General features: G+C 37.4%; 1 protein-coding gene across 1 annotated transcript; it reads left to right on the top strand.

Moving 5' to 3' along the window:
- Positions 1–27,159, top strand: gnai3 (guanine nucleotide binding protein (G protein), alpha inhibiting activity polypeptide 3). The gene is made up of 9 exons (XM_028452339.1): positions 1–607; positions 14,224–14,266; positions 16,296–16,437; positions 16,506–16,663; positions 22,127–22,255; positions 23,354–23,483; positions 23,611–23,764; positions 25,407–25,598; positions 26,399–27,159. The coding sequence occupies exons 1-8, from the start codon at positions 490–492 to the stop codon at positions 25,595–25,597; spliced, it is 1,065 nt and encodes a 354-aa protein (XP_028308140.1). The 5' UTR covers positions 1–489; the 3' UTR covers position 25,598; positions 26,399–27,159.
- The last annotated feature ends 353 nt before the right edge of the window (positions 27,160–27,512 follow it).

The following is a 27,512-nucleotide window of genomic DNA, read 5'->3' as shown; positions in this document are numbered from 1 at the left end:
AGAGCATTTTCTTGTTTGCGGCTGGAACAGATGGACCTTTTTTTTGTATTGAACATTTGGTCGCATTCACGGACAATGTGGTGACTTTAATTCGTTTTTAAAAGATTAAAAACCCAACACCAGGACTATTATGGTCTACACTTTTCTGCAATAGGTGTTTTTTTTTTCTCTTCTTCTTTTTTTTTTTTTGGAGCTGGTGCGGTTGGATAAACAGTTTGATGACCATAGTAGTGAAGTATTGGAACTTCACTGAGGAACCAGGACTGAGGCTGTGATCCTCCACTGAATGCCAACGCCTCTCTCTCTCTCTCTCTCTCTCTCTCTCTCTCTCTCTCTCTCTCTCTCCCCCCCCCCCCCCCCTCTCTCCCTCTCCCTCTCCCTCCTCCAGGAAACTTCATTTCACACCAACTCAGAGGCTGTGGAAGACCCTTTTCCACCGATGAGCTGCTCTGAATCTGTAATCTAAAAGTGAGTGTTGTGGGAACAAACATGGGCTGCACAATCAGCGCAGAGGACAAGGCTGCAGTGGAGAGGAGTAAAATGATAGACAAGAACCTACGAGAGGACAGAGAGAAGTCCTCCAGGGAGGTCAAGCTGCTCCTGCTAGGTAGGACCTGATCCTCTCAACTTCTCCCTATGATCTGCACACATTCTCTAATAATGTACAGGTCTGTAGTTTGACTTCACCCTCCCCATCCCCCCTCCTGTTGGTCAGCAGCAGCTGGGGCTCATCATCATCTATGGGGCGCCGATTGTAAAGTTGCACATGTTAAAATAAACAGCAATTTGTTGCAACATTGAGCAACAAACCACGTTTTAAAAAAAGTGTATTTTTTTTTAAAATGTTACTTTTAACCAGATTTACAGCAATATTTATGAAATTTGTCTTATTTCTTATCTCGTAAACTAATGTCAATGTTAAACCTAAATATAAATGCTAAATCTAAATTCACATGTAAATGTTAAATCTAAATCTAAATGGTAAATGTTCAATCTAAATGTTAAAGGTTATATTTATTTATCTTTTTATAGAGTATACGTCTGTTTTTTCCTTGTTTTGCACCTGTACTTATACTGTCTTGGCTGATTTGTTGTTGTTTGTAATTGTTTTTGTTTTTCAATCTGACTCTATTCAAATTCACCCGAAGTACCAACATTAAAGCTCATTCCAGTGAATTTTCATATTAGCTAAATATTTAGTTTCACCCATGAAATGTATATTTAACTTTCAGATTTAACATTTAGATTTATATTTAACGTTCAGATTTAGATTTAACATCTAGATTTGACATTCAAGATTTATATTCAACATTTATATTTCGATTTAATATTTAACATTTAAATTTAGATTTAGATTTAACATTTACATTATATTTTTATGAGAAAAAAAAAAACATCACACATTTCTCAAGTAGGCTATTGCTGTAAATCTGGTTAAAATTAACATTAAAAAAAAAAAAAATTCACGTGTTTTTTTTTTTTAACGTGGTTTCTTGCTCAATGTTGCAAAAAACTGCTGTTTGCTTTGGCATGTGCCACTTTACAATCGGTGACCCTCACCAGTAAACCTAATGGTTGTGCTGGGAGGACAAACTCTCTGTTTATTCTGGTCTGGTATGACTCATTGTCACTCAGCTCTTTTTTTAAAACTTTGGTTTAAATATGTAAATACTACAGTACTCAGCCTACATGTCCCAGCATGTCCAGTAGTGCGACTCACCAATTCCTGTTGACAGAATGGGACTGATTGGTGCCTGGGGCAAAAATAAGCACGTTACTAATTTGTTACTGCTAATTTGTTAGAAAATGAGTAAATGAGATGGAGCATTTTTAATCTGCACAAATTAATTTATCGCTAGAGCCTAAATGCTAAATATAAGAATACAAGCGATCTTTAAATAAAAGTGTTTTGAAAGACAAATGTTTTACTGAGTTATATTGTAAAATTATAGCTGCTGTGCAGTAATGGTCAGGGCCAGGCAAAGCTATGCAAAATTAGGCAATTCTGAGTCAATATTAAAATGGACTTGATTTCTATAATGCTTTATGACATTCTCATACCAATGGGACAGAGCTTGCCATGCAAAGCTCTAGTCGATCAACTGGAGCAACTCAGAGTTCAGTGTTTTGCCCAAGGACACTTTGACACAGATAGGTATAACGTTGGGATTGAACCCACAACCTCTTGATCAACCGCTTATGTGGTGGAGTGTAGGAAGAAGAAATGTTGCGGCTTAAAGTCATATTTTCTGGCACAAGAAACAATGCTCTATGTTACTGAGGCCTTGTCCACACGTAGGTAGGTATTTTTTATAAATGGATATCTACCCTCCACAGTTTAAGAAAAAAAGTTATGTCCATACATCATTGTATGTTGTTGTTGGCAGCTTTATATATTGGGGTCCCTAGTGCACTGTTATAGCTTTGCACGCCTGCCTAACAATGTTGACGGTGCCTATCCGTACGGTTGCCGTATCCATATATCGACATTCCATCCGTATGCAGCGCCCCTATTTGGCCAGTTTAGGTCACGTGATAGGTCAGTCATTGGTCAGTTTAGGTTGCGTGACTAAGACTAAACCTTACCCTAAACCTAACCCTAACCCTAAAAATGGTTGCGATATAGGGTTATAACCTACCCTAACTAACCCTAACCCTAAGACACCAAGTATTTGTACTTCGGTAACCGTATCAATAGCACCAGGGGTTGTCCGTATGGCAACCGTACAAATAGACACTTTCAACAATGTTATAGACCCCGTCCATATAGGAGGCCTGTCTGGTGTGAGCCCGGCCCATCCATTAAGCGGGCCACCGGAGAGGATATATTGCACAGATGGCATGCGGCACTGCTGCACCCCCCAAACAAAACCGGCCCCATGGAGCAAGGCGGTACCCCCCACTCCCGAGACACAGAGGGGCACGGGGCAACCCCCGCTGCATACCGGCCCCGAACGGCCCGCCCCGTCGCAACAGGGAGCGACCGCGCAGCAGAGAAACCAGCGCTCGCACCAGGACCAGCACAGGCTCGCAAGGCCCCACTATACAGCACCGTCCACCGGGAGGTGGCCTCGGCCCCCCCGACAAGAGAGGAAGCTATCAACAGCCCAAGCAGGGCCACCTAGCCAGCCATAGACCGACAAGCAGTTATCTCCGGTTATCTACACACTCAAATGCAAAACCGGAGTTTTCCCAAATCTTCACTTTGGTTGGAGTTATCCAAAAGCCCCGTTTTTAATGACCTTATCCTGCGTTTTCTTGTGGATCAGAGACCAAACCGTTGAAAAATATATTTGTTTTAGCAGATACCTGGCTACGTGTGGACGAGGCCTGAGTAAATTGGCAAGAGACAAGTCTGTGGTACAAATGTTAAACTTCTTCTTGCTCATTATAGAATTCTACAGCTGCAAATTTTTTTCAGTATTTGGGCTTTACATTAATAAGCAGATGGGACTAGTGTTGTACTGTCGTGATTATGTGTTTGTTAGGCATGTTTTATAGTTTTTTTCTTTGTTGTTATTCAGTTTGCTTTTCATTGCTAAAGCTCTTTCAGTTTGTCGATGGCTTTTGTGGGACGGTATATATACAGCAACTCAAAGCCATCAACTGCTGAAGTAATGGCTCCTGAAATCATAACAAACAAGTGAGAGCACATTAAAGGAATAGGGGATCTTCAGCTGAGCATTATTTCATTGACAGTAATGTCTTGATTTAAGATGCAGGACGTCTGAGGAGAAAAGAAGCTGCTTGCTAACATTATGTCTAAAAGAATGTGCAATGAGCCTCTGCTGCACCATAAACAAGCATGTAAAGCTTTTTCCATTATGGAGTTTGATGTGTGGACTGCATTAATAACTCTGTCTGCAGTGTGCAGTGTTCTTGATGTTAAATCAAAGACCATTTTTAAAAGGTATTAAAATATATGGATTGTATCTTTATTGGAATTTTGAGAAGCTTGTGTGAATAGAATTTGTTAGGTTGTGGTTACCAAATAGAAAACCATTAAAAAAACAACAATATAAAGAAAGCTATAGTTTAGTATTTAGAATTCTTATTAATTTTATTCTGGTTTTTGTCAGCTTTGATCATCGATATTTTTTTTTTTTTCTAAATATTTTGCAAATCTACTTCTAAGCTGAACAACACATCATCAGTCTCATGAGATTCTAAATTAGCTCACGTTCCCCAACACCTTGTGAATTATCTACTATAGTTATTAAAGGAAGGAATAACCAACATCCAGGGATTCAAAAATAATGTCTCCATGAACACTGGGAACAACATATGTCAACGAATTAGTCAAATAATATAACTTATATTAGAAATGTATTCACCATCCTAATGTTACCATCCTAATGTTACCATCCTAATGTTAGGGAATAACAATTGAAATTCTGGGTTAAGCAGGGTAAACACATAAAGATAATCAGGCTGTTTTTGTCCTGAATTTCTCCCTTCCCGCCCATGGATGCAAACACCAGATTATCTTGTGTCCTATAAGATTGTTCTATAAGATTATCCTGTGGGCTGAGATGTGTTAAGAGTGATTTTGTTCCAAATTCTACAATGGCTGACATTTGTACCTTAAAGGGGATTTATCATGCTAAATCCACTTTTTTAGCCCTTAAATGCATTTTGTTGTATATTTAGAGTGTTTAGAAGTACAGAAAAAATCAAATTAGTCTCTTCAGGTGCTCCGTAGATATCTTTATATTCTGTTTTGCTCATATTTTTCAATCTGTTTCGATTTTTCTATTCTCTATTACGTTTTTTGAACTATTACATCACAGTATTTGCAGAGGAACTGCCAAATTAGTACATCAACTCCAGGTCCAACACTTCGAGCAATCCACCATTTTTATTTCTGGCTTTTATTTTGTACTCCAAGCTCAAGGATGCCGAAGTTAGAGAGGACAAGTCAAAATGTTCGGTTGTTGGATGTTGTAACCAACACGCTTCATTACAACGTCTCCCAGCATCAGAACCTTTTCAAAGTGCCTGGTTGAGTTTTATTTTTCACGGAAATGTACCCACATCTGTAGTAAGGTCATTTTTGTGTGCGCGAAGCACTTCAAGGATGACTGCTTCAGCAACTTCCGGCAGTATAAAGAAGGATTTGCCGAAAGACTTTGTCTGATTGAGGGTTCAATTCTTCTTTGGAGACGACGAACAGAGCACTTCGATAAGCTGTAAATAACGCTAAAAAGTGTGATGATAAGACGTTCCTGTCATTGTTTTGTTAGCATTAGCAGTTACACCGTCTTCAGACTTCATATGTTAACGCTGTGTGCTCGTTTTAGATCCTTGATGATATGGCCTACGTGATTTAATATAAGTCTAAAGTTTTTTATTTATTTATTTATTCAGTTTATTTCCGACATGGTTACATTCACTTTTTTTTTTTTTACATTTTTTTTTTTTTTTTTTTTGTACATGCCGAAAAAGGAGACGAGAGAAGCAGTTTGCTTATCTGGGTCCCGTCCCCTGTTTTATCATCGCAAATTTACATGGGTTTACATGTCTCTCTGGTCAAACATTCTTGAGTTGTTCTGAACAGTCCTTTTTTGTGTATTCTCATCTGTAGTCAGTGTTGTCTTGTTTTTATTCCTCCTCCTCTCTATCGTTGTTCATGTTGGCCTTGTTCCCTGCCAGACGTTGTTAGCATTCCTCCAGTTCAAGAATAGTTCCTCTTTCGAAGGTGTTTGGAAGGTTTTTCCCTTTTCATCCATGATGTCACCACTCGGGAATGTCTCTTTTGGACACACAAGTTTGCAGCTTGTTTTGTCTCTACATCAAGGTTAATCCAGCTGTTGTTAGTTCTATTGGCAGTGTTGTATTTTCCACTGTTAGATTTAACTTGTATAAACACATTATTATATCTTAGTTCATAAGCAAGGTAGTAATTTCATTGTATTATATCTTAGTTCATAAGCAAGGTAGTAATTTCATTGTACAGGAAAACGTGTTTCTAACTGCACATATGACAATAAACACTTTGAATTTAAATTTAATGTAATCCTTAATCACCCCACCACCTAGCAATTGAAATGAATAAATGACAGACCTTTTTTACTCTTGGTTTCCACATTTAATTCAGTCTCCGTAAAATAATCATAGTCTGAGTTTTGTTTCCAGTGTTTATATAGATCTGGGTCCATATCCATGATTACCATCAGTAATGTTGTTGTTTAGGTGGATCCTTCGTATTTTCCCAAGTCTTCCATCGTTTTGATGAGGATTGGTTTTCCGTTCTCTTCTCCCAGTGGTGTGATATAAATCCTGCAGTTTCTTGTCCACGTCCTCACAATTTTTCCTCCTTTTTTTATTTGGCGTGCCTTCCATGCAATGCTTGCATTTTGTTTCGTCAGGTTTTCATTGATGTACACCTTCGTTCCCTTCAGTTTATTTCCTTGCTTCAGTAGTTCTCCTTTGAATTTCATATCCGTGAAGGTTATTTTTACAGCTCTGTTATCATTTTTCTTTGGCAGGAGATGGCAGGAGTTGATGTTGTCAGGGTTCAGGACAATGTCCTTCGACTCCAGGTAGTCAATGACCTGTTGTTCAATCGATTTTGTTTCTTCGTCACTCGCGTAACTCCTGGGTTTTATCTTTAGGCCTGTGATGATGATATCTTTCTCTCTTTCCTTTTGTTCCAGCTGTTCAACCCTGGCGTTCAACAATTTTATCTCTTCAGCATTTCTTTCATTCTTTTCTTTCAGTACCTTAGCTTCGCTTTGTAGGTTTTCCAGTGAGTTTTCCAGCGTCTTTTCCAACGACTTTATCTCGGCAGATAGGTTTCGTAGACCCTCGCATATCATCTCCTTGACCTCTTCCAAACCCGAATTGGGTTCTGAAGGGCCTCCCTGCGGTTTTTTCACCATTTTCCTTCAGTCTTGGGCCCAATTTTTCAGGCTGTTCAGCTGTAGCCAGCTGTAGCCAGCTGTAGCCAAGGTCGTGTTATCGGAGCGAATGAAAACACGTCTGCTCTCTCCAAAGACCAGAGAATCATTAGTCATTTCATTTTGCCGTTTTTGTCTTTGAAAAGACTGTATTAAAATGCATTTCGTGACGTTAGCTTGGCGCTAGCGTTAGCTCGGTGTTTGTGTTAGCTGACTTGTTAGGGTTCTGCAGGTTCATCATCTTCATTTTCATCTCGCTCCACCGGGTCAGACTCTGGCTCGAACATGTAAGGCTGGATGGACAAGTCTTCTGTTGTTGACATTTTGTAAATAACCTCTGAATAAAAAGTTTATGCGCCGCTACATAGCCGTATCTCTTCTATCAAACTACAAAAATGGCCGAGCAGGGTGGAGTTGAACCGAGTGTCACCTGAAGAGGGGGCGGGGTATGGAGTGTCTCATTTGCATTTAAAGAGACCGCACCAAAACGAGTTGCTCTCAGACACACATCAGAAGAGGGGTAGAAAAGGGGTGGAGCTATAATAATGAGGAATTCAGACCCAAGCATTGCAGTTCCACTTTATATAGACCATAACTATGATTTATATGTAAAAAGGAAGGATTTAAAACCATGATATGTCCCCTTTAAACAGTATTTACAACCAAAATTCCTTGTGTGTGTGTTTGTGTGGGGAAAGCTGACAACTCAGGATTTGGGACGTGGAACTGAATCTAGCTAATCATTAAGCAAACTGACTGAGAAACACGTAATGCCGTCTTCAAGGAAACTCAGAACTTTTCCCAGTTGAAAAATCCGATCAATTGTTTGCCACATTTTGCTCATTTAATACCACCTGATTCCTCTTGGTTTGCCCATTTCTTGGCCACTCTTGACTGCTTTTGGCATATTTCAGTCTCTTTTCAGTCTTTTCTTGCCATGTTTTTGCCACTTTTGGACCATTTTTGGCTACCTGTTACCATGTCTGCGAGCTCGCTCGTCAAAAAACCGGCCCACATTGGGTGGAAAGTCTACCGGGATGATGCCCGGTATGCCAGAAGGCCAGTCCACCCCTGGTGTGGGGTCTGTGACAGAAAAAAAATCTCCTCAGATTCCCATGTGTGTACCCACTTTAGAAGTCATATTAAACACAATGTTGGCCAAAAACATGATATTTTAGTTCATTGCAGCTGTCATCCCCTCTTCTTTGACCAATTTCTTCCAGGTTTAAGAGCGTGCCTACAGAAAGTAATCATCATTCCTTCAGGAGTTCATTTGAGGTTGGTTAGAATGTTGGATGTGAAGGCTTGCAGTGTCTTTAGTGTTACTTTATCCCAAAGGTGAGACACGTTCCTCCAAACAGAAACTATCATTGTCTTTATTCATTTATTCTCACTGCTGAGTAGGAGTGTGACGATATCTCGCACAATCGATTATCAATTTTTTTATTTTATTTATTTATTTTAAAACCTTTTCTGCTTTTTCACTAAAATGTGCAGGTAGGTCTTCACAGAAATGTTGTCACTGTTCATTGAAGGAACCAATACTGGTAAGAAAGACCCTATTTTTTGTTTACAGAAAGCACTATTGGAGATACCTATTTGTTTACATTTGTATGTTGACACTTATTTACAGAAATGTTGCACTAAAATAGTCTCACTGTTCATAAGACACTTTTTCAATTTATTGTCTTTCAGAGATATAAAATAAAAATTGTATTTTTTCACTTAATCATTTTTTTTCTTCTTATGTCATAGATTAATTTCTGACCAATATATCAATAATCACAGTATCATCATATCGTGAGATAATCGTTATCGTGAGCTTTGTATCGCGTATCGTATCGTGAGGTACCCAGAGGTTCCCTCCCCTAATGCTGAGACAGGAGAAAAAAGTTTAAAATAGCAAATATTGTGCAGCTGTTTGTTAATAAATTTCCCAGTGCCATTGTGTAGTTCTTTCTTCCTTACGTGTATTTTGTTGTCCTATGTATTTTTGTTGTTTGTTTGTCGTTTTCTGTATTTTTTTGGTATGTATGTTTTTGGATTTTTGTTGTCCCATTGAGCATTTTTCTCTTTTTGTCCTTTTTGGTTTTTTGTTGTTCTTCTGTGTATTTCTCCATTTATTTATCAGTTTTTGTAGGGTTTATTTTGTGTATTTCTGTTGTTCTTTTCTGTCTTGTTGTTGTACAATTGCGCATTTTTTCTTCTCTTGTTGTGTATTTTGTTGTCTTATTAAGTATTTGTATTGTTCTTTTGTGTATTTCTCTGTTAATTTGTGTTTTTGTAGTAGTTTTGTGTATTTTTTGCTGTCATTTTGTGCATTTACCTTTGGTTCTATAATTGCCCATATTTGTGATTTACACACGCACGTTTTTATTTTTATCACTAATCTTAAAGCACCATGATGTTATTTTAGCCTGTGTGGCATTTTGCATCAGCAGATTTGACCCTAAGTTGTCTTTCTGGTAAGACTTTATTTGAACTGAAATGATCAAGATTTATATCGTATATTGGCGTCGTCATTTTGAGAAAAAATATCCAGATATGAATTTTGGTCCATATCGCCCAGCCCTATGTTGGTATGGTAGTTTCTTATACTGGAACCCTGTATTTGATATGAGAAAACCTCTGCTAATATCTACTCATCATATTCCCTCCACACCCAAATGTTGGTTTTGCACACGGCAGTCAGGCAGGAATCTCCTGGCAATCGCCAAACACTGATTCATCCATTGGGCGGCTGACAACGAGGCTAGATCTGTCATTCCACAGTCTACTACGTTGCTCTAGGCCAGTGATTCTCAAACCTTTTTGACTCAAGTACACCATTTTTCTTATTTCTGAATCCAGTGGGACTACAATGGTACATTTTGCTCAGAATTCTGTGAAAAAACAACTATCGAACATGATGGAATAAATTAGTGATAAAACACATTTCTAAGAATCTAATTCTGTAAGCAAGTAAGTGGAATAAAGCAGTGTTTAGTGCCTCCTGAATAGAATTTTATAGAATTTCTTTTATAATTTTGTCATTGTCATCTGCCTCGTGTGAGACCAAGACTGACCCTTGTATTTTCAGTTCATTTTCTAATCAAGATCATTTCTATCATAATTTTGTGTTTTTTCTGGGTTTTTTTTTTCATTATTCAGTAAATTTCTCTCTTATTTGGTGTGTTTTTGTGTGTTGGTATTATTTAAATTATTCTCTGTGTGTGTTTTTTGTTATATCCTATGACATTTTGTATTTTTCTCTTTTTCTGTGTATATTTTGTAGTGATCTTGTGTATTTGTCTCTCATTTAGATGTGTCTTTGTTGTTGTTTTGTTTGTTGCTGGTAATAGTAAGTGTTTTTCTCTCTAAGTGTGTGCATTTTTGGTGTCATTTTGTGTATTTTGTTGTTGTTGAGTATATTATTCTCTTATGTTTTGTTTGTTGTAGTCATTTGGTGAGTTGCTGGTAATATTTAGTATAATTATATTTTTTAACTAAACTATTTTAAGAAAGTGTCTATTTGTATGGTTGCCATTCGGACAATCCCTGGTGCTATTGGTACGGTTACCGAAGTACACGTACGTAGCGTCTTAGGGTTAGGTTATAAACCAATATTGCAACAATTTTTAGGGTTAGGGTTAGGTTTAGGGTAAGGTTTAGTCTTAGTCACATGACCTAAACTGGCCAAATAGGGGTGCTGTGTACGGATAGAATGTCGGTATATTGGTACGGCAACCGTACGGATAGCCTCTGCCTATTTTTCATGCTTTGTTTTAGTTTTTCTCTCTTTTTCGCTCATGTACTTCTTGTAGTGGCATTGCGTACACCTGGGGGTACACGTACCTCCATTTTAGAAACACTGCTCTAGGGAACAGTAGCAATGTGCCTTGACTCCTCTGCAGATTTCTGTGTTGTAGTCTTTTGGGAAGGTAGATAGAAAACCCTGCTCTGAGGTCTGCTGGTCTGGACTTGCCTTCATTCTGTGCTTCCCGGTCGTATAGATGAATGTTCAAGTTCTCAGGGTGTCTTTGGTTTTATGAGCTCACTTTTTGAGTTGGAATTTTTCCACAATAAAAGTCAACTTTTCTATTTATTGTTGCATCCAGGGAGTTTCTCTAATGTCCTTATTTAGAAGAAATAATAGAGCAAGAAAAGAGGAAAAACTTCTTTTTTTGCTGCTGATCCATTGCCACTCTCTGATGTCAGAGTATTTTAAACAACTTTAAGATGATAAAGCTTGTATTGTACATTTTAGATTAATTTTAGATGTGACACAACATCCAGCAGCATATAAAGTCAAGGATGAACTCCACACCAACATTACAATGTAGGATAACATCTCGTTTTGCCATAATCTTGTAATTCTGACCACAGAGATTGTTCCAGGCATGCAGCGCTCGTCACTTCCTCTCTGTGCTCGACCTCAAGAATCTTTGGGAGGGTGGGGGGAACAAAGGGAAGTTCAACAGCTGCTCTTCTTCCAAAACCAAAGACTTTAAACACACTTCCAATAGAAATGAAAGCGTTCCTCTTTCGTTTTGGCCACAAATGCTGATTTAAAAGCAGTTTTTCATAGTTTAAACTATGGCTGTGAATGTCTGTGCAGAGCTAGCTCATGAACTGGCTTCAGACTACATTTTGAAAATCAGCCAAAAAATATTGAGAATCACCCAACTGAAGGCTGATAGCTTTGAGGTGGGGGTAACACGTCTCTTTTCGCCTTCACAAAACTTCTCCAAAGAAGCCGCAGGATTCGTCCTGACTATCATTCCTTCTGCATTAATTACTGTTATTATTATTGAGAGAGTAAATCCTAATTTAAGCGTGTGTTTAACTCATTAAAAACATTGAAAGCATATCAGCGGTTATCTATTAGTTTACAGTTTATGTCAGACGTTTTAAAGTAATTAATCAATATCACTGGCAGTTCTTTCTACACACTTCTTAGTTGTGCTATACTTAGTAATTTGTGTTTAATCCCTGCTATTTTGCATGGCGTTAAAACACGAACCCTCCATTGTGCTACTGACTAAACATCAACTTCAAACTTCAAAACAAGAGCCATATTTACAAAAGGGTTAAAAACTAATGGAAGACCAGAAGAGATGCTTTTGTTTTGAAAAGGGGATGTTTGATTTTTAGCTTGAAGCCGGTCCCAGGACGATTTTATGTCCCGCTCGCAATGCATGATGCACCATGGGGTGATTGAGAATGACTAGTGTGCCCATCGTGCATACTTCAAAAATGTCCCCATATACTATACATCTGGGTATTTCTGGCATACTCAATCTTTCCATACTATCTAATTGGAACGCACTACATACTCATTTTGACGTCAGATTTAGTAGAACATACTGTATATCGGGGAGCTCCTGTCCCTGCTCCAACACACCTGAATATAATTAGTGGGTCAGCAGAAAAGCCTGATAATTGCACTATGTATAGTGTTGACCTTTGAGAGCATGTGCAGACAAGGTAGGGAAAAAAAAGAAAAGCCTGATAACAAGCTAAGCTTTACAGTCAGGTGTGGGGGGTCTATTCTAAAAACATTATTTATGAGGAGGTCTGTATCCATCCTTAATAGCCTTAATAAAGGGACGAACAAAGGGTTTGGTTTGTTTTTCTATCATTTTTGTTTGTTTTTCTAGGAATTTTGTGTAGTTTTGTAATTATTTTCTGTAGTTTTCGTCAATTTTTTCTGTAGTTTTCGTCAATATTCTGCGTACATTTCTGTCTTTTTTATGTTTTTGGGTGTTCTTTGAGTCTTTTTGTGTACATTTGTTTTCTGTATTCATGAGATTTCTGAAGTTGTATTGTCTATTTTTGTTGTCATTTTGGAATATTATTGTTATTTAACGTGTTTTTTTGTTTTACATTTGTGTTTTTGGAGTCATTTTCTGAATGTACTTTGAGGGTTGCATAAAATTACACCAAGTTGCCCATATCTGCTTTAGGAGAATATTGGAGAGCAGAAAAACAATTAAGCAAAAATGACTGGAAATCACTGAAATATCTCTCATACTAAGATGACTTTTGTCATTAAAGCTCTCTTCTTATTACATTTGTATCTGCACTGACCTCCCGCTGTTTTAGCATTGAGATGTATTTCACACTACTACAGCTAATCAAGTTAATTGCTTGTGCCAATCAATGAATGTCATATTTAATCAGCGAATTTCAATTTGGCAAAATGTAAAAAAAAAAATAGATTCATTTTTGTGTGTGCATGTGTGTGTTGTTGTTGTTTATATGTATATACAGTATATATACTGTATATATGTATACATATATATAATGCTGTTTATATGTTGGGAACAGTCACACATTAAGATAATAGTTCTCATGCAGAATAAAAATTTCATCTCATTCTGTTTCTTGGTTCTTTTTTTTGTTGAAGGAATGAAATTTGAAGCAACTCACATAGTGAAATGTACATTTGTATGAAAGGAACACGTTTGCATTGAGAGTAGGGAGAGAAAAAGCAGATAATCATTAAACAAATGTGAGTCGTTGAAGTTTTGGGTTTGAAAAGGCTTTTATAAAATGTGAATAAAAACTTGTGTCACAAATTAATTTTAACGTTTTAGTTGATGTTCAACTGGTTTGTGGAAAACAATGTAAACATTTAGAGTTACAAATGTTTTTGTGTATGTTAAGATGAAAGTTTCTTTTTGCTTTTGATCCACAGTTTAATCCTTTGTGGCGAAACGATGCAACCCCCCACAAGCACACACACACACACACACACACACACCCCCAGCACAGCTTTTCTGTGGAAAAATGCTGTCAGTGTTTCCTGTTTGGCTGATTGTTGTAGAAACCCCGTAAACTTTTCTCATGTGAAATCCTCTTTCTTCTCATTATTGCACTCTCAACTGTTGTGAAATACACTTTATGACTCGTTGACGTCAGCAGTTTCACATTTGTAACAGCGACACTTTTTGGGGAAACGGTTCATACAAGAGCATTTTACTGACCCAAGATAGTTGCATTAAGTAAAATTCTCCACATAGCTGCACTCTCTGTGTGTTGTGTATGTTTGATGACCCACAATAAATATTTTTCCAAGCCTGAGTAAGCTCATCCAGTCGAACTGCTGACTCGTGCAATATACTGCAGATCCCTGCTTCGTGCGAGGCAGTGAATCATGAGTGTTTAGACTTTTCCAGGCTGTACTTAAATGCCACTGTTTTAGTTGCTGTCAAGAAAGATTTTTTTTTAGTGTTTACTTAAAACAGATTACAATGAAACATTCTGGGTTTAATACGTACTGTACGTACTGAAGAACAGGTTTTTATGACTTATTTCTCTCTTTTTTTTTTTTTTTTTACAGGTGCTGGTGAATCTGGAAAAAGCACAATAGTGAAGCAGATGAAGTAAGTCGCAACAGTTGGAAGGGTTTAAAGCAGACATGGACAACATGCGGCCCCCAAAGTAAACATTCAAAATGACAGAAAAATACACAAAACATTAGCAAGAATACATTAAAAAATACACAGAATTAGAACATTGCACGAAATTACAGTAAAAGTCAAGAAAAACACACACAAATGAAGAAAACATCAACAGTAACACGCAAAATTACGCCAAATAAAACAAAACTACTACAAAAATACACAAAATTACGCCAGATGACACAAAAATACACAAAATGACTCAAAAAATATACAAAATGACAGAAAAATACACAAAAAGACAAGAAAAACTGTAAAAATGACTCCGCAAATGCACATTACTAACAAACGTGCAAAAACGACAACAAAAATACATAAAAAATTACTAAACTAAAATACACAAAAGGACAACAGAAATGAACAAAATGCTTCATAATGGGCAAGACAACAACAAACATACACAATGACAGAAAAAACACAAAATTACTATAAAAAAAAACTACTTTTGTGTAATGTGTTGATATTAGTCATTACTCTGAATACTGACATGCATGATAATGTGGCCCTTTGATCAAACACATTTTTGTGGCCTTTGCTGTGGTAGAAGTTGCCCACAATGCTCTGTGCTCAGCGTCTGTCCTTTAGCTCCAGCTTTGTTTGATTTGGAGAAAATGTTAAATTACAGTAGCAGTCTCATTTTGGCTGAAGAGGAAGCCTGTGAAACAATGGCCACAGAGGTCGCCTGGTTTCCACATTACTCATGCTGTGTGGACACTGAAGCTCCAGTTTCTGCACTAATGACAAACCTTCATGAAATCCTCCAAAAGTGAAATCTGTACTTTTATTTGATGTTGTCACTTAAGATTATGGTTATGAATGCAGAGAGTGTGTTTGGATTGTTTCAGTGTGCCAGAATCAGGCTTGGGGTCATTTAAAATAGCTAATTAATTATAATTATAATTGAAATTGTAATTGAAAAAAATTGCTGCTGTAGTCATAATTGAATTGTAATTTAGTTCAGATGATTGACTGTGTAATTGTAATTGTCTTGAAAATGTTATTTAAAAAAAAACTGTCAATTACAATTTAATTAAATGCAAAATTGGGGAACCATGTTACAGTTCTATGGCTCACATATACAGTATGTAGTTAACTTATGTTTCATATCAACTTTTCCTGTCCGTTCTCTTGAGAATGATTTTACCATTTAAAAATAATTGAATTGGAGGCGTATACAGGTAGAAAAAAGGCTCATCAAAAATATTAATACTAATATTTTCATGGATTAGGAAGCCTAGTAGGGAAGACTACTGCATTCACAGAAGAAAAAAAGTTTCAGTTTTTCTGAATTGATAAGATTAAAAATAAGTAAATAAAATCAATTTGCCCTGTTTTTCAGTTTTTATTTGGAAATATACTTCGGTTTTTCTGAGTAGAGATATTTTTTATAGCAAATATTTTTAGTTTTTTCTGAGTCAATGAGATAATTTTGGGGGAATGGGGGAAAAACCAAAAAAATTTTCCTATAAAAACTTATCAACTCAGAAAAAATGAAAAATATTTCCTATGAAAACAGAAAAACAGGGCCAAATGTTTTTATTTACTTATTTTTATCTCATCAATTCAGAAAAAAAACAACTTTTTTCTTCTTCTGTCAATGCAATAAGCTTCGGTAGCCTAGCAAGGTAACCAAGAGATGAGAAACAAATTAGGTGATAGGTAATGTTTTTGAGTGTATTTTACAGCTGATTTAACCCATAGGTCATAACTAAGCCATTATCATAAGAGATGCTAACAGAATGTGGAAGATTACATTTTATGGGCTTAATTAATAAAGACTCAGTAATTCTGATTATTTGAATTTGAACTTTAGTAAATGAGAACGTAATTGTGATTTATTTCAGGGGGAAAATAATTGTGATTTTAATTGTAATTGGGAAAAATGCTGGTCACCGTAATCGTAGATAATTGACGATGTAATTGTAATTTAAAAATGAAATTGACCCATCAGAATCATCCATGAGGACGGATACTCGGAGGAGGAGTGCAAGCAGTACAAGGTGGTGGTGTTCAGCAACACCATCCAGTCCATCATGGCCATCATCAGGGCGATGGGCCAGCTGAAGATAGACTTTGGGGAAGCTGCACGTGCGGTAAGAACATTGGATCAACCCCGCAGTGGTTTCTCAGCATCTGGGTGATCATTGATTTTTGTTGCTAGGATGATGCACGGCAGCTGTTTACGCTGGCGAGCTTAGCCGAGGAAGGCGGGATGTCTGCAGAGCTGACGGGCGTGATTCAAAGGCTGTGGAATGACGGCGGCGTTCAAGCCTGCTTCGATCGATCACGAGAGTATCAGCTCAACGACTCTGCGGCATAGTGAGCAACCATCTGTCCAATCACAGCGCACCCACAGTACACACAAGCTTCACCAACACCAGGAAGGTTGATTTACTGGAAACTCCAAACATCAATATTAATATTAAGATCAATAGTATTATTAATAATAAATCCTGCAGATCCACTATGTCTAAATTTGCACACAGTTGATTTGCTGGTTTACCATCATCATGTCCCGCCCCTTCAGTTTTACTCGATCCTACCTCATAATAGGCTACTGTTCGAACAAAATGAGTTGTAGTTATAACAATTGGTCTTGAAAAAGTATTATGGTGAGATTTTATTAAACTAGACAGGATATGTTATATGTTTTAATCTCAAGCAGGCCACATGATTTTAGATGGAAAAAGGGCAAATTCAGCATTCATGTGCCCTGATTTGCACTTTACACATATAACTGATATATAAATGATAAGGTATGTGAGTATATCAGCCTCTGCAGGATCTTCACTTAAATTTCCCTGATTTGGGGAATTTTGGGACATTTCGTGTAATAATTTGAGGAAATTGCTAGATTTTGGAAAAATTTAAACTTCTTTCAACAAATTCAGATTAAAAATGACTGCTGTCATGGTATAAGAACTGGAAAACTGAGTTTTTAAAATACTGTGGCTTCTAATTCATTTTTGTGTGTGTTTTTTTTTTTTAAATAATTTTGTGCTTTCTCGATCGGGCTGAATTTGATGCTCTAAAGCAGTGTTTCTCAAATAGGAGTACGTGTACCCCTGGAGGTACACAACGGCACTACAGAGGGTACTTGAAAAAGAGAGTGAAAAATGTTAATGTTTGTTTTTAGTTAAAGATCATAATTAAGATTAAGATTAATCATAATGATGATGATAGAAATGATCTTGATTAGAACATGAACTGAAAATACAAAAGGCAATCTTGGTCCCACATCAGGCGGGAGTTGCCAGGAATAAAAACTGCAAAACAAATCTATTCATGAGACGCTAAATACTGTTTCATTCTACTCAGTTATGAAATTAGATTCTTTATTTATTCTTTATTCATTCCATCATTATGCTCTATAGTTGTTTATACATAGTATTCTGAGTAAAATTTTCTAGTTGGACAACTGGGGTACTTAGATTAAGAAATAAAAGCAAGGGGTAACTTCAGCCAAAATAGTTTGAGAACCACTGCTCTAAAGGGCCGAATTTGGCCCCCGGGCCTTGAGTTTGACACATGTGCTTTAAAGGGCCCATGTTAAGCTAAATCGACTTTTCTGTGCTTTAAACATCATAAAGTGCTATTTATGCTTCATACACATGGCCAAAGTTATTCATTGATTCCCTCAATCGTTAGTTAGAGGATGATTTGCTCCTTTCTTACTGCAGGGTGGGAGGAGGGCGGGGCATCCTCTGGCCCTACGTCACTGTGCGGGGAGGAGGATGTCATTGTCCTATCTATAGACACGCCCACACATGAACATGCATAAGTCGGCCGCAAATCAGCCTGTTTGTTAGAGTTGCTCAGAAAGTGACTTTTCAGAGGCTAAAACTCTGCAAAAAAAACCTCAAATACTATGTTTTTAGGGTTCTTAGAACAAATGGAGATTGGTGAAAAATAGCATGATACGGGACCTTTAAAGTAGGCATCGACAGAAAGTTTCATCACGACAATGACGTAATTGATCTGATCTGCAAATTAAGACGTTACAGCCATTCACATTAACTGCATAACATGCAAAACATCGGCCGATCTGATATAGCTGATCAGATTGGTATAGAGCCTACTTTAAAGTGTGAATAAACATGGTACAGCTCGATTATAGAAAAAATAATAATCACGATTATTTTAGTCATGATTGAAATCGCGATTATTCAAACGATTGTCAACCAAAAAGTCATTTATTTTTTGTACAAAAAAACAAAATATATTCTTTAAACATAAATAAAATCCTTCAAACACTGAAATAAAGTATGTTCACTTTCGCACAAAGCAAAACACTTCTTGCATGTGATGTGTTTTTGCTCTTGGTCTTCATCATTGAACCCAAAGTGTTCCTATATCAGATAATTATGACTTGCCATTTGTTTACCAAGCGTTTTCGCTGCGGTTCTCCTGCCATGTTTCATGACCACAAGCAACAACTTTGCTCGTGTTGGCCTGCAGGCTACCTTTGGCTTTGAGAGGGGCGGAGCGGAGGGGAGGAGCTTGCATGTGCGTATTTAGCAAATAAAACATATGTAAAAAAAAAAATAATAATGTATTTGAATTAAAATTAATAATAGTTTTTTCTTGACTATGTTATTTTTGTGATAGTTGGGTGTAATAATCGTAATCGTAATCGAATTTCGATTGATTGTACAGCCCTACCATGAATCATGATCAGGTTCCACTGATCCAGATAACTGCCACTATCTCACAAAGAGGACGTTTGGAGCTCTTGTTCAGGAATGAAATCATTCATGGCTGGTTGGTTAAATGGCTTTTAAATATTTCATTTCATGTCAGCTAAAAGGTGACAGTAGTATTTTGCTATTGACAGATCCACATGGACCAAGCAGAAGACGAGCTGTGTCTTGTTTCCTGAGGTCCTGTGGGAGCTTGTTGCATAGCTGATTGCATTCCTGCGAAGGAAAAAGGACTTTATAGCTCGAAAATACTTTCCTTTGCACAGGCTGAGAGCACTTTTACACTTTGGTTGACAATTAAATGAAACCTTTTGTAAGATGCAAACCAGGCATTTACCGTTGTTTGGTTTGACCAATGAGAGAGAGATGAGCGGATGTGTTGTTGTGCCGCTAACGTTAGACCAGCAGGAGGAATAGATCGCTGTGAAGGTCGCGCTCTTTGTTGTGACAACAGCTAAGCAGCGGTGACTCTTTGTGCACTTCGTCGACGCTGTGAGACGAGAGGAACCGGAGGAGTTGGTCTGTTTTTACTCAACCCACAAGAAGCCTGTGTTTATCAACCACCAAAATATGAGCCCATATTTAGTATCGCTCTGTGGCGTCCTCAGACGTTTGCAAGTCATTGAGCCCCCATGAGAGCTGCCATGAGTGTGGGGCAGATATTTTATTACTGCGTGTTACAGCACGACAAACCTCACTTTTATACATAATCTAACCATAGAGGAACGTTTATGGCAGGGTGTCAAACTCATTTTAGTTCAATACGCAGCAGTTTGATCTCAAGTGGGCCACAGATATTGTGATGGGAAAACGAGTAATTTCAACATTATTGTGCACTAGTTTGCGCTTCTACGTATACATAGAATGCAAAATATCTAAGAAACCAACAATATCCAAGCAATAAGTGACAGATATCAGCCTCAACAGGATTTTGTGACCAATTTCTATTTAATTAAGCAAAATGTTATGTAATAATTTGAGGAAAATTTAATGATTTTGTAAGAATTTTGAGTTTTTTCAACAGTTTAACATTAAAATTTACAGCACTCGTGATGTGATACTGTTGAGTTTCATTTACACCACGTGTGTCAAACATGCATTTCCCAGCATGCCTGTCAAAAGAAAAGTTTCTTTCAAAGTAAGACAAGTCCAACATGAGAGACATTAAAGGTATTGTGGACGATGTTTGAAAAAGAAACGTCCTCTACACATTATGAAAAAAAACGCGTATGTGCAACACGCCGACGTGTGTGGGAGAGCGTGCACGAGTCCTGTTTTCCTCGTGCACAGCTCTGTTTACACGTTGGTGTGGACATCGGTCATACAAGCTTACCTTACAAAAGAAGATTTGCACTTCTCCCACCCGGAAGCTAAACACCTTTAAGTATTTATTTATTTTTGACCCACTGTGCGTGACCCACCCAGTATAGATCCGTGACCCACTTTTGGGTCCCGACCCACCAGTTGAGAATTGCTGCTTTAGAGCATCCAATTCGGCCTGCAGGAGACAGTAAAAATGACAGAGAAAACATGAATTATTGTGTAAATTACCCAATAATCCAGTTGTAGATATCTCAAATTCACCAATTTAATGAAACTCTGCAATATTTTTCGGGGGTTACATTTTTTTCCTTTGTTTTCTTTCATTTTAAATTGCAAATTGTGGAAAGAACTCTACATTTTTTTTACAAACCTTGCAATTTTTTACAAAAAAAATGTACAAAATTCCCCTAAATTCCACAAAAATTGGTTACAAAATCAATAATTTTTGAAGTGACGATAAGGCAGGGACTGATATTAAAAGCTATGTATTGATGTTAACATTTTTGTTTTTTCCCCCATAAAACCTGTGGCCTAATTGACCATTTGCAAAAGCCCCACCCCCCTTATTTACTTACATGTTCCTGAGTTGGTCTCGTCTGTAATGGCTGGGAGAAGTCTACTGGTGCGTGTTAGTGACTCTTTTTGGAGCTTTATTCATGATATCCTCCAGATCCAGGCTAAAGGGGTTACATGCTGTGGAGGTATATATATTCATCATATTGAAATAAACCATGAAGGGGACATTACAACTATCAAAGTGAAAGAATACCGCACCAGTCATGCTCCTGAAGTGCTGGATTTCTGTGAATATCTTTCTAACTTTACCAAAATCACTGCTGGGTACGTTTTCTTTTATTATATTGTTCGTATCCTCCATAACGTATAAGAGCATTACCACATCTAATGGGGATCTTAATAAAACAAACTGTTACATTAGCTATAGCTAGCTGAACCTACAGCTGATCCAAGGCTAATAAGAAAGCAGTGGTAACAAAGTCTGTTAATATAGATTGGGAGACTTGTATGCTTCAGGACGATGTCGACTGAAATATTGATAGTAATATAGTAATATGATAGTTGCTAATAACTGTATACCCCAGTCATCACCCCCCACCCCCTCTTTTCACTAGCTACTTTAATGTATAGTTATGTCAAGGCACTGTAATATCTATCAACACCTCATTTAATCAAAATCAAATCTAGTCAAGCATTATTGTCATTTTGCTGAACATACACATTAGTGCAGACAAGATGAGATAACGTTAAAAACACACATCTCCCATACTACACACACACGCATACTGACACAAACACATCCCTGAGACGTTTTTATTGTTTTATAGTTCATTGTAGACGTCGCTCCAGTTTTATTTTCAGCTTTGGGAACAGAAAGAACTCGACTCCCCCAGCCAAACTTTTAGGGTACTTGGTATCCGACACAAGCCGTGATCCAACCGCTTCACCATTGTGCCTGTTCTGAGCATGTCAGACCTTGCTTACATAATAACGGTTGCTCAGACGTATGATTGGACAATGACTGTTTGTGGGCGGGGTTTTACTAAAGGTCAATTATGATCAAACTGGTCCATATTTGGGCCCTGAGCTAAAATGAGTTAGACAATGACTCATTGGATGCTCCAAAGGGCCTGATTTGGCTTTAAGTTTGACACGTGTTCTATGGAGAGCACGAGTTCTCCATAAATATGAGAGAACAGAGTATGATTAACCTAACACACTTTTTCTTGTTTGTGTCTGTCAGTTATCTCAACGACTTGGACAGGATCTGCCAGTCCGACTACATCCCAACACAACAGGACGTTCTGCGTACACGCGTGAAGACGACTGGCATCGTAGAAACTCACTTCACCTTCAAAGATCTCTACTTCAAGTTAGTGCAGACATCTCTTCTTGTGAAGCAGCTTTGCTCTGGCCTTAGGTGGCCTCCCAGTGCCATATAAACATTTATTGAGCTTCACGGGCAGTTGGAGTCCAGACTAGATCTCTTTATAGACACTTTATGTGGTTTAACACGGGGACACAGTGTAGAGTTCACTTCTTATTTATGTTGTGCTGAGATTATTGAATGTGGGATGCATCATCATAACATGACATTTAACGAACAATTTACTGGGTTTTATATAGTGGGTTATATAGTGGGGATTACAGTAAATTGGTCAGCCAATTTAATATGATTGGTTACATGAAAAACAGTGACTGTTGAGGAATTTGTAAGCAGGTAAAATATTAGCTTGGTAGAAGTGAAATTAATGAATTACAAGTACTCACGTTACTGTAATTGAGTTGCTTTTATGGGTACCTGTCCTTTTTTGGGTATGTTTCTAAATCAGTACTTTTACTTGTATTTAAGTACGTTTTAAAATAAGTAAAGTAATTTCTTACATTTCTACACCCAACCGTTACTGAGTAAATTATTATTTTTTTGTTTTAAAATGGTCAACAGACATTGTGAAACTAAAAAAATTGAAATGACAAGACAATAATCAAATGCATCACATTATAGCCGACCAATCAGATTAAACCGCGCCAAAGCAGCATTAAATGCTGGTTATTTTCTCAGTTTTAGTCAATTTAGCTATACTTAGAGCCTGAGAATTTTTTTTATTTTTAAATGAATTCATTGGTGTTTATATATATGTATGAATTATACATTTTGACAAACCTTTCCAGTTGTGCAATATTTTATCTCTTCCTTTTTAAGTTTATACATGAGATGTTTACTGTATGCAAAGGAACCGTGGCAAGATTTATTACCAAAAATGAACGCGGGGGGTGAAAGTAATTTTTACTTTGAGTACCATTTAATTGAGCTACTTTTTACATGTGCTTGAGTGTTTTATGTATGACTTACTTGTACTTGTATTTGAATACAATTCCAATCAATTAATATTACTTCTACTTGAGTAGCATGTATCAGTACCCTTTACACCTCTGTAGATTGGTAATAAAAATCGTTTTGTGTCCCCAGGATGTTTGATGTTGGCGGTCAGCGCTCCGAGAGGAAGAAGTGGATTCATTGCTTTGAAGGAGTCACATCCATCATTTTCTGTGTAGCGCTCAGTGACTACGACCTGGTGCTTGCTGAGGATGAGGAGATGGTGAGCTGTTGGAACGCTGTCGTTTCTCTCCTCCACATCATCCATAGAGAAAATAAGAAGTCAAACTACCGTTGCTGTGACAGTTTCAGTATCAGCTCCACTGAGTGTCATTCCTTCTCCCTCTTAGAACCGGATGCATGAGAGCATGAAGCTTTTCGACTCCATCTGTAACAACAAGTGGTTCACGCTCACCTCCATCATCCTCTTTCTCAACAAGAAGGACCTGTTTGAAGAGAAGATTGGCCGCAGTCCCCTCACCATCTGCTACCCTGAGTATATCGGTGTGTTATTACCCCACCCCCACTGTGGACAGATGAAATATATACTGTATATATATATTTTTTTTTTTTCTGTTAGCAGGATAATCTCAAAACTATGTAACACATTTTTGACAACATTTTAATCAAAGAAAGTTTTTACGCCATTGAAAGATTCCATAAAATTTTGGAGGGGATTTGGCTCAATATCTGGATCAGTTTCAAAAATTGAAAAATCAATGCCTTTCTTTATTGGTGAAGGTTTTTTGTTTTTTTATGAAATTTGACTTAAAGGTAGGGTAGGCGATTTTCGAAAGCTACTATGATTTTGAATGTATCCCCCCCGACGGCTCCGCCTTTACCCCCCTCCTCTCTGTGCTCCGTCTCACTCACATGCATGCACACAGCTGCTGCAGAAGAGGAGCTCAGCTCATCGCTTGTATTGTGTAGAAACTTTTTTGTCTCATGTCTCATTCAGCAGTAAGTAAACAATAAACTTTACCATTATATATGTTAAAAAACGTGTCAGCGGTTACACGCTTTCATTGTGAGCTCGTGCATGCGAGGGATCGAGAACGAGCAGGGAGACGTGATTGGTTAAAAAAAAAAACGTTTCTTTTTTTTTCCATTGGTCGAAGTTATTACAGATTTACAGCTGCTATGGATGACAGATTTTCTTCATTCCTTTTTCAGAGCACATAAGATCTTAATTTCTCTCATGACATAAAGACAATTTCAACCAAAATCTTAAAAAGTGTATCTGGAGAAAATCGCCTACCCTAGCTTTAATTATGTTGGGTTGGTTCCTCAATTAACCCACATAGCCTGGTAGATACTGTATGTTAAAAAGATCTTCCCTTCTGTTTATTTTGCAGCACTTTCCAACGTGTACAATGATTAAATTTTGATGTAAATATCTAATTAATATTTAAATTAACGTGACAAATATTTTAATTTTTTTCAGGAAGATACGTGGTGATGTTCCATAGACTGTGTGTCAGATATATTTTTGAATTCCTTAACCCTGAAAACCTATAATTCACCACTGAGATTATGCTTCTATGTCAAATAGAACCAAAGTTATGGCAAAATATCCAAATTGGCAATACGTATGGTGGCCTTCTTGGATTTCTTGATTTTGAGTGGGACCATTGGTTTGCCAGGATGGAACCCATTAAAAATGGATTCAGCATACTCAAAAACCTCCATGTAGAAATTGTAATGCTTTCTTACAGAAGTGAACATCTGGCTAACTGAGTTTCATCTGGATCAGATCTGGATTGCACACGTTCATCGCAATTATTTGAAAGAATGGGGGTGCCCATACATATGGGCCGACTGTATCGTTGTTAATGGGGCTTGAACTTTCTTCCAAGCCTTTAGAGTGTGAATGATGATGATACCATGGTCCGGATCACTGATCCAGATAAATTAGATTTTCTGGCAAAGAGGATATTTGGAGCTTGGTGGAGGTTTCCACTCTCTCACTGCTCTTGTTGTTTATCCTTCTGAAAGTGAGCTTTTGCATTTAGGTTTAATTGTATAGCTGTAAGCACTTTAACTCACACTGGGAAACTCAAGAAAATAAAATAAATCGTGTTGTTGCCTTTGTGAGATTGGAGGCATAATCTGTTTGTTTAAATGAGCATCTTTTTGATCCCCTCAGGTGGCCAGTCTTATGAAGAGGCTGCTGCATACATTCAGTGCCAGTTTGAAGATCTAAACAAACGAAAGGACACTAAGGAGATCTACACCCACTTCACGTGTGCCACCGACACCAAGAACGTGCAGTTTGTCTTCGACGCTGTCACGGACGTCATCATCAAAATCAATCTGAGGGAGATCGGGCTCTACTGAGGTGTGACACCACCATCACTTCATAAATAACGTTTTGTACTAGGGTGACCATACGTCCGGTTTTACCCGAACATGTCCTCTTTTCATGTCTTGTTCGGGCTGTCCGGGGATATTTTACTAATTAATGAAATTGTCCAGGTTTCCCAAGGACCTTGAATGCATCTTGGGGAAGACTTTTATTTTAAAAGACCATAACTCAGCTAATGCTCTATCTGAGAAATTCCACCAGTTTCTGAAAGCTAGAGAGTTGCTCTTTAAATGGCTCATTACAGTAATTTTACTCATTAGAGACCATTTTTTTTTTTTTTTTTTTGACGATAAGGTCACACACGGGAAAAAAGAGAAAGAGCAGCAAAGTCCAAGATGAGGGAGAGAGATTAAAACAGACCAAATAGTGAAGGATTTAATTGAAAAGGTAGTGTATATTTAATGATTATTTACTGTTTTGTAATCCTTGAGTTTTTTTTATAGTTTTAATGTCTAGGAGGAGATATTTCACATAGTGTTTCAATTATTGAGAGATTTTTAGTCGGTTTATATGAGATTTTTGAAGGACAGATTGTTATAATGTATAATAAAGGTGACTGACTTGTTTCACCACTGATTTCAGATTATTTTAAGTTTTGTTTTCAAGAGAGAAATTATTTTTTAAACATTATGGACAATAACAAGTTATTTATTTTATTATATTGTATTTTGCCACTAAAAGGTAGATTCAAGAAAATGTTGAGAAATTCAAATATGCTCACCTTATAATGTTTGCCAATAGCAGAACATAATTGTGTTCCTTTTCTTCCTCAGATTTCAGAAGATTATGGGCTGTTTTGTCTGCAGATGGCAAAATGAAAGTAGGTATTACTAAGGACTGTGCTGGTAGCCATGGAGCATGTGGGACCTGAGAAGCACAGAATCAAGAGGACACGTGAGCTCGATCCTACTTGTTTAGAACAATTTTAATGGCATTTAATGGAAAGTAAGTGCAAGGAAGAAGGCACTAACCAAGAGTCCTTGACATCTTTAAGTGGAGTTGATATGGACGGGACTGACATGTTTAAAGATGCTTTCCTCTTCTGCGTCCTTTGTGCACCGAGCAAATCATCCGTATCTGCATTTCACTGTAGACTCTATAATGTCCAGCAGACTGCTGCTCTATGTCTTCCATTAGTGTTAAGTCTGCATCACAGTTCTTTCATCAAATATTTGCTTTTGTTATACGTTGATATTTAGTTTCTGCTGAAAAGCATTTTGTACTTTTGGATGTGGATGAATTATGTATCTTAATTACCAGACATATTCTTGTGAACAGTGTCAAGTTTAGTATGTACAAGGCAACTGTTTGGGGAAGAGTGGCTTTTTGCTGTTTATGTGCTTTTTACAGGGAATTACTGCAATGATGACTTTACTGCAAATTCATTTGTAAAAAGAAAACTGTGTTCGCTTCAGTTTTCTTTGTTTTCATTGGGCTTTTATTGTATAAAAAAAAAACCAATAACAGACGGAAACCATCTGTTCTACAGGAAAACTGTTTGTTAAAGTCAAAGTGTATCGCCTGAGCGGTCACAGTAAACCAAGGCAGCAGCTATGATTTTAGACATCCACACACAGTGATTGACACCATTCAGTGGAGGGCACAAAAAAGACAAACCACAAGTCCATCGCATATACACATAAACACATACATACATGAGTGCGTGCTCATTGTCCATGTGGGACTCCCACCAAAATAATTTTTTCATAAAATGTTTAACTTGCCAATAAAAGTTGATTTTAAAATTAAAAATCTTTTTTACTAGAGAGTAGTGGAACTAAATGTTAATACAAGAGTGAGGCTTTATAAGGAGGTCCATAGACAACTTTTTGCAATAGTCGTATCAACCAGATAATATGGGAAACTTAAAGCCCGGGGACCAAATCC

Source organism: Gouania willdenowi, chromosome 7 (genome assembly GCF_900634775.1).
Source record: "Gouania willdenowi chromosome 7, fGouWil2.1, whole genome shotgun sequence".
NCBI classification, from domain to species: domain Eukaryota; kingdom Metazoa; phylum Chordata; class Actinopteri; order Blenniiformes; family Gobiesocidae; genus Gouania; species Gouania willdenowi.
Note: the sequence above shows the minus strand (reverse complement) of the source record. Positions and strands in the feature narration are given on the sequence as shown.

Bases quoted from the DNA above. Each gene is read 5' to 3' on its own strand.
- gnai3 (XM_028452339.1), top strand. From the start codon at position 490: ATGGGCTGCACAATCAGCGCAGAGGACAAGGCTGCAGTGGAGAGGAGT. The intron at 16,664-22,126 runs GTGAGCAACCAT...TGTGTCTGTCAG, and splicing joins CTCAACGACTCTGCGGCATA to TTATCTCAACGACTTGGACA. The intron at 23,484-23,610 runs GTGAGCTGTTGG...TCTCCCTCTTAG, and splicing joins TTGCTGAGGATGAGGAGATG to AACCGGATGCATGAGAGCAT.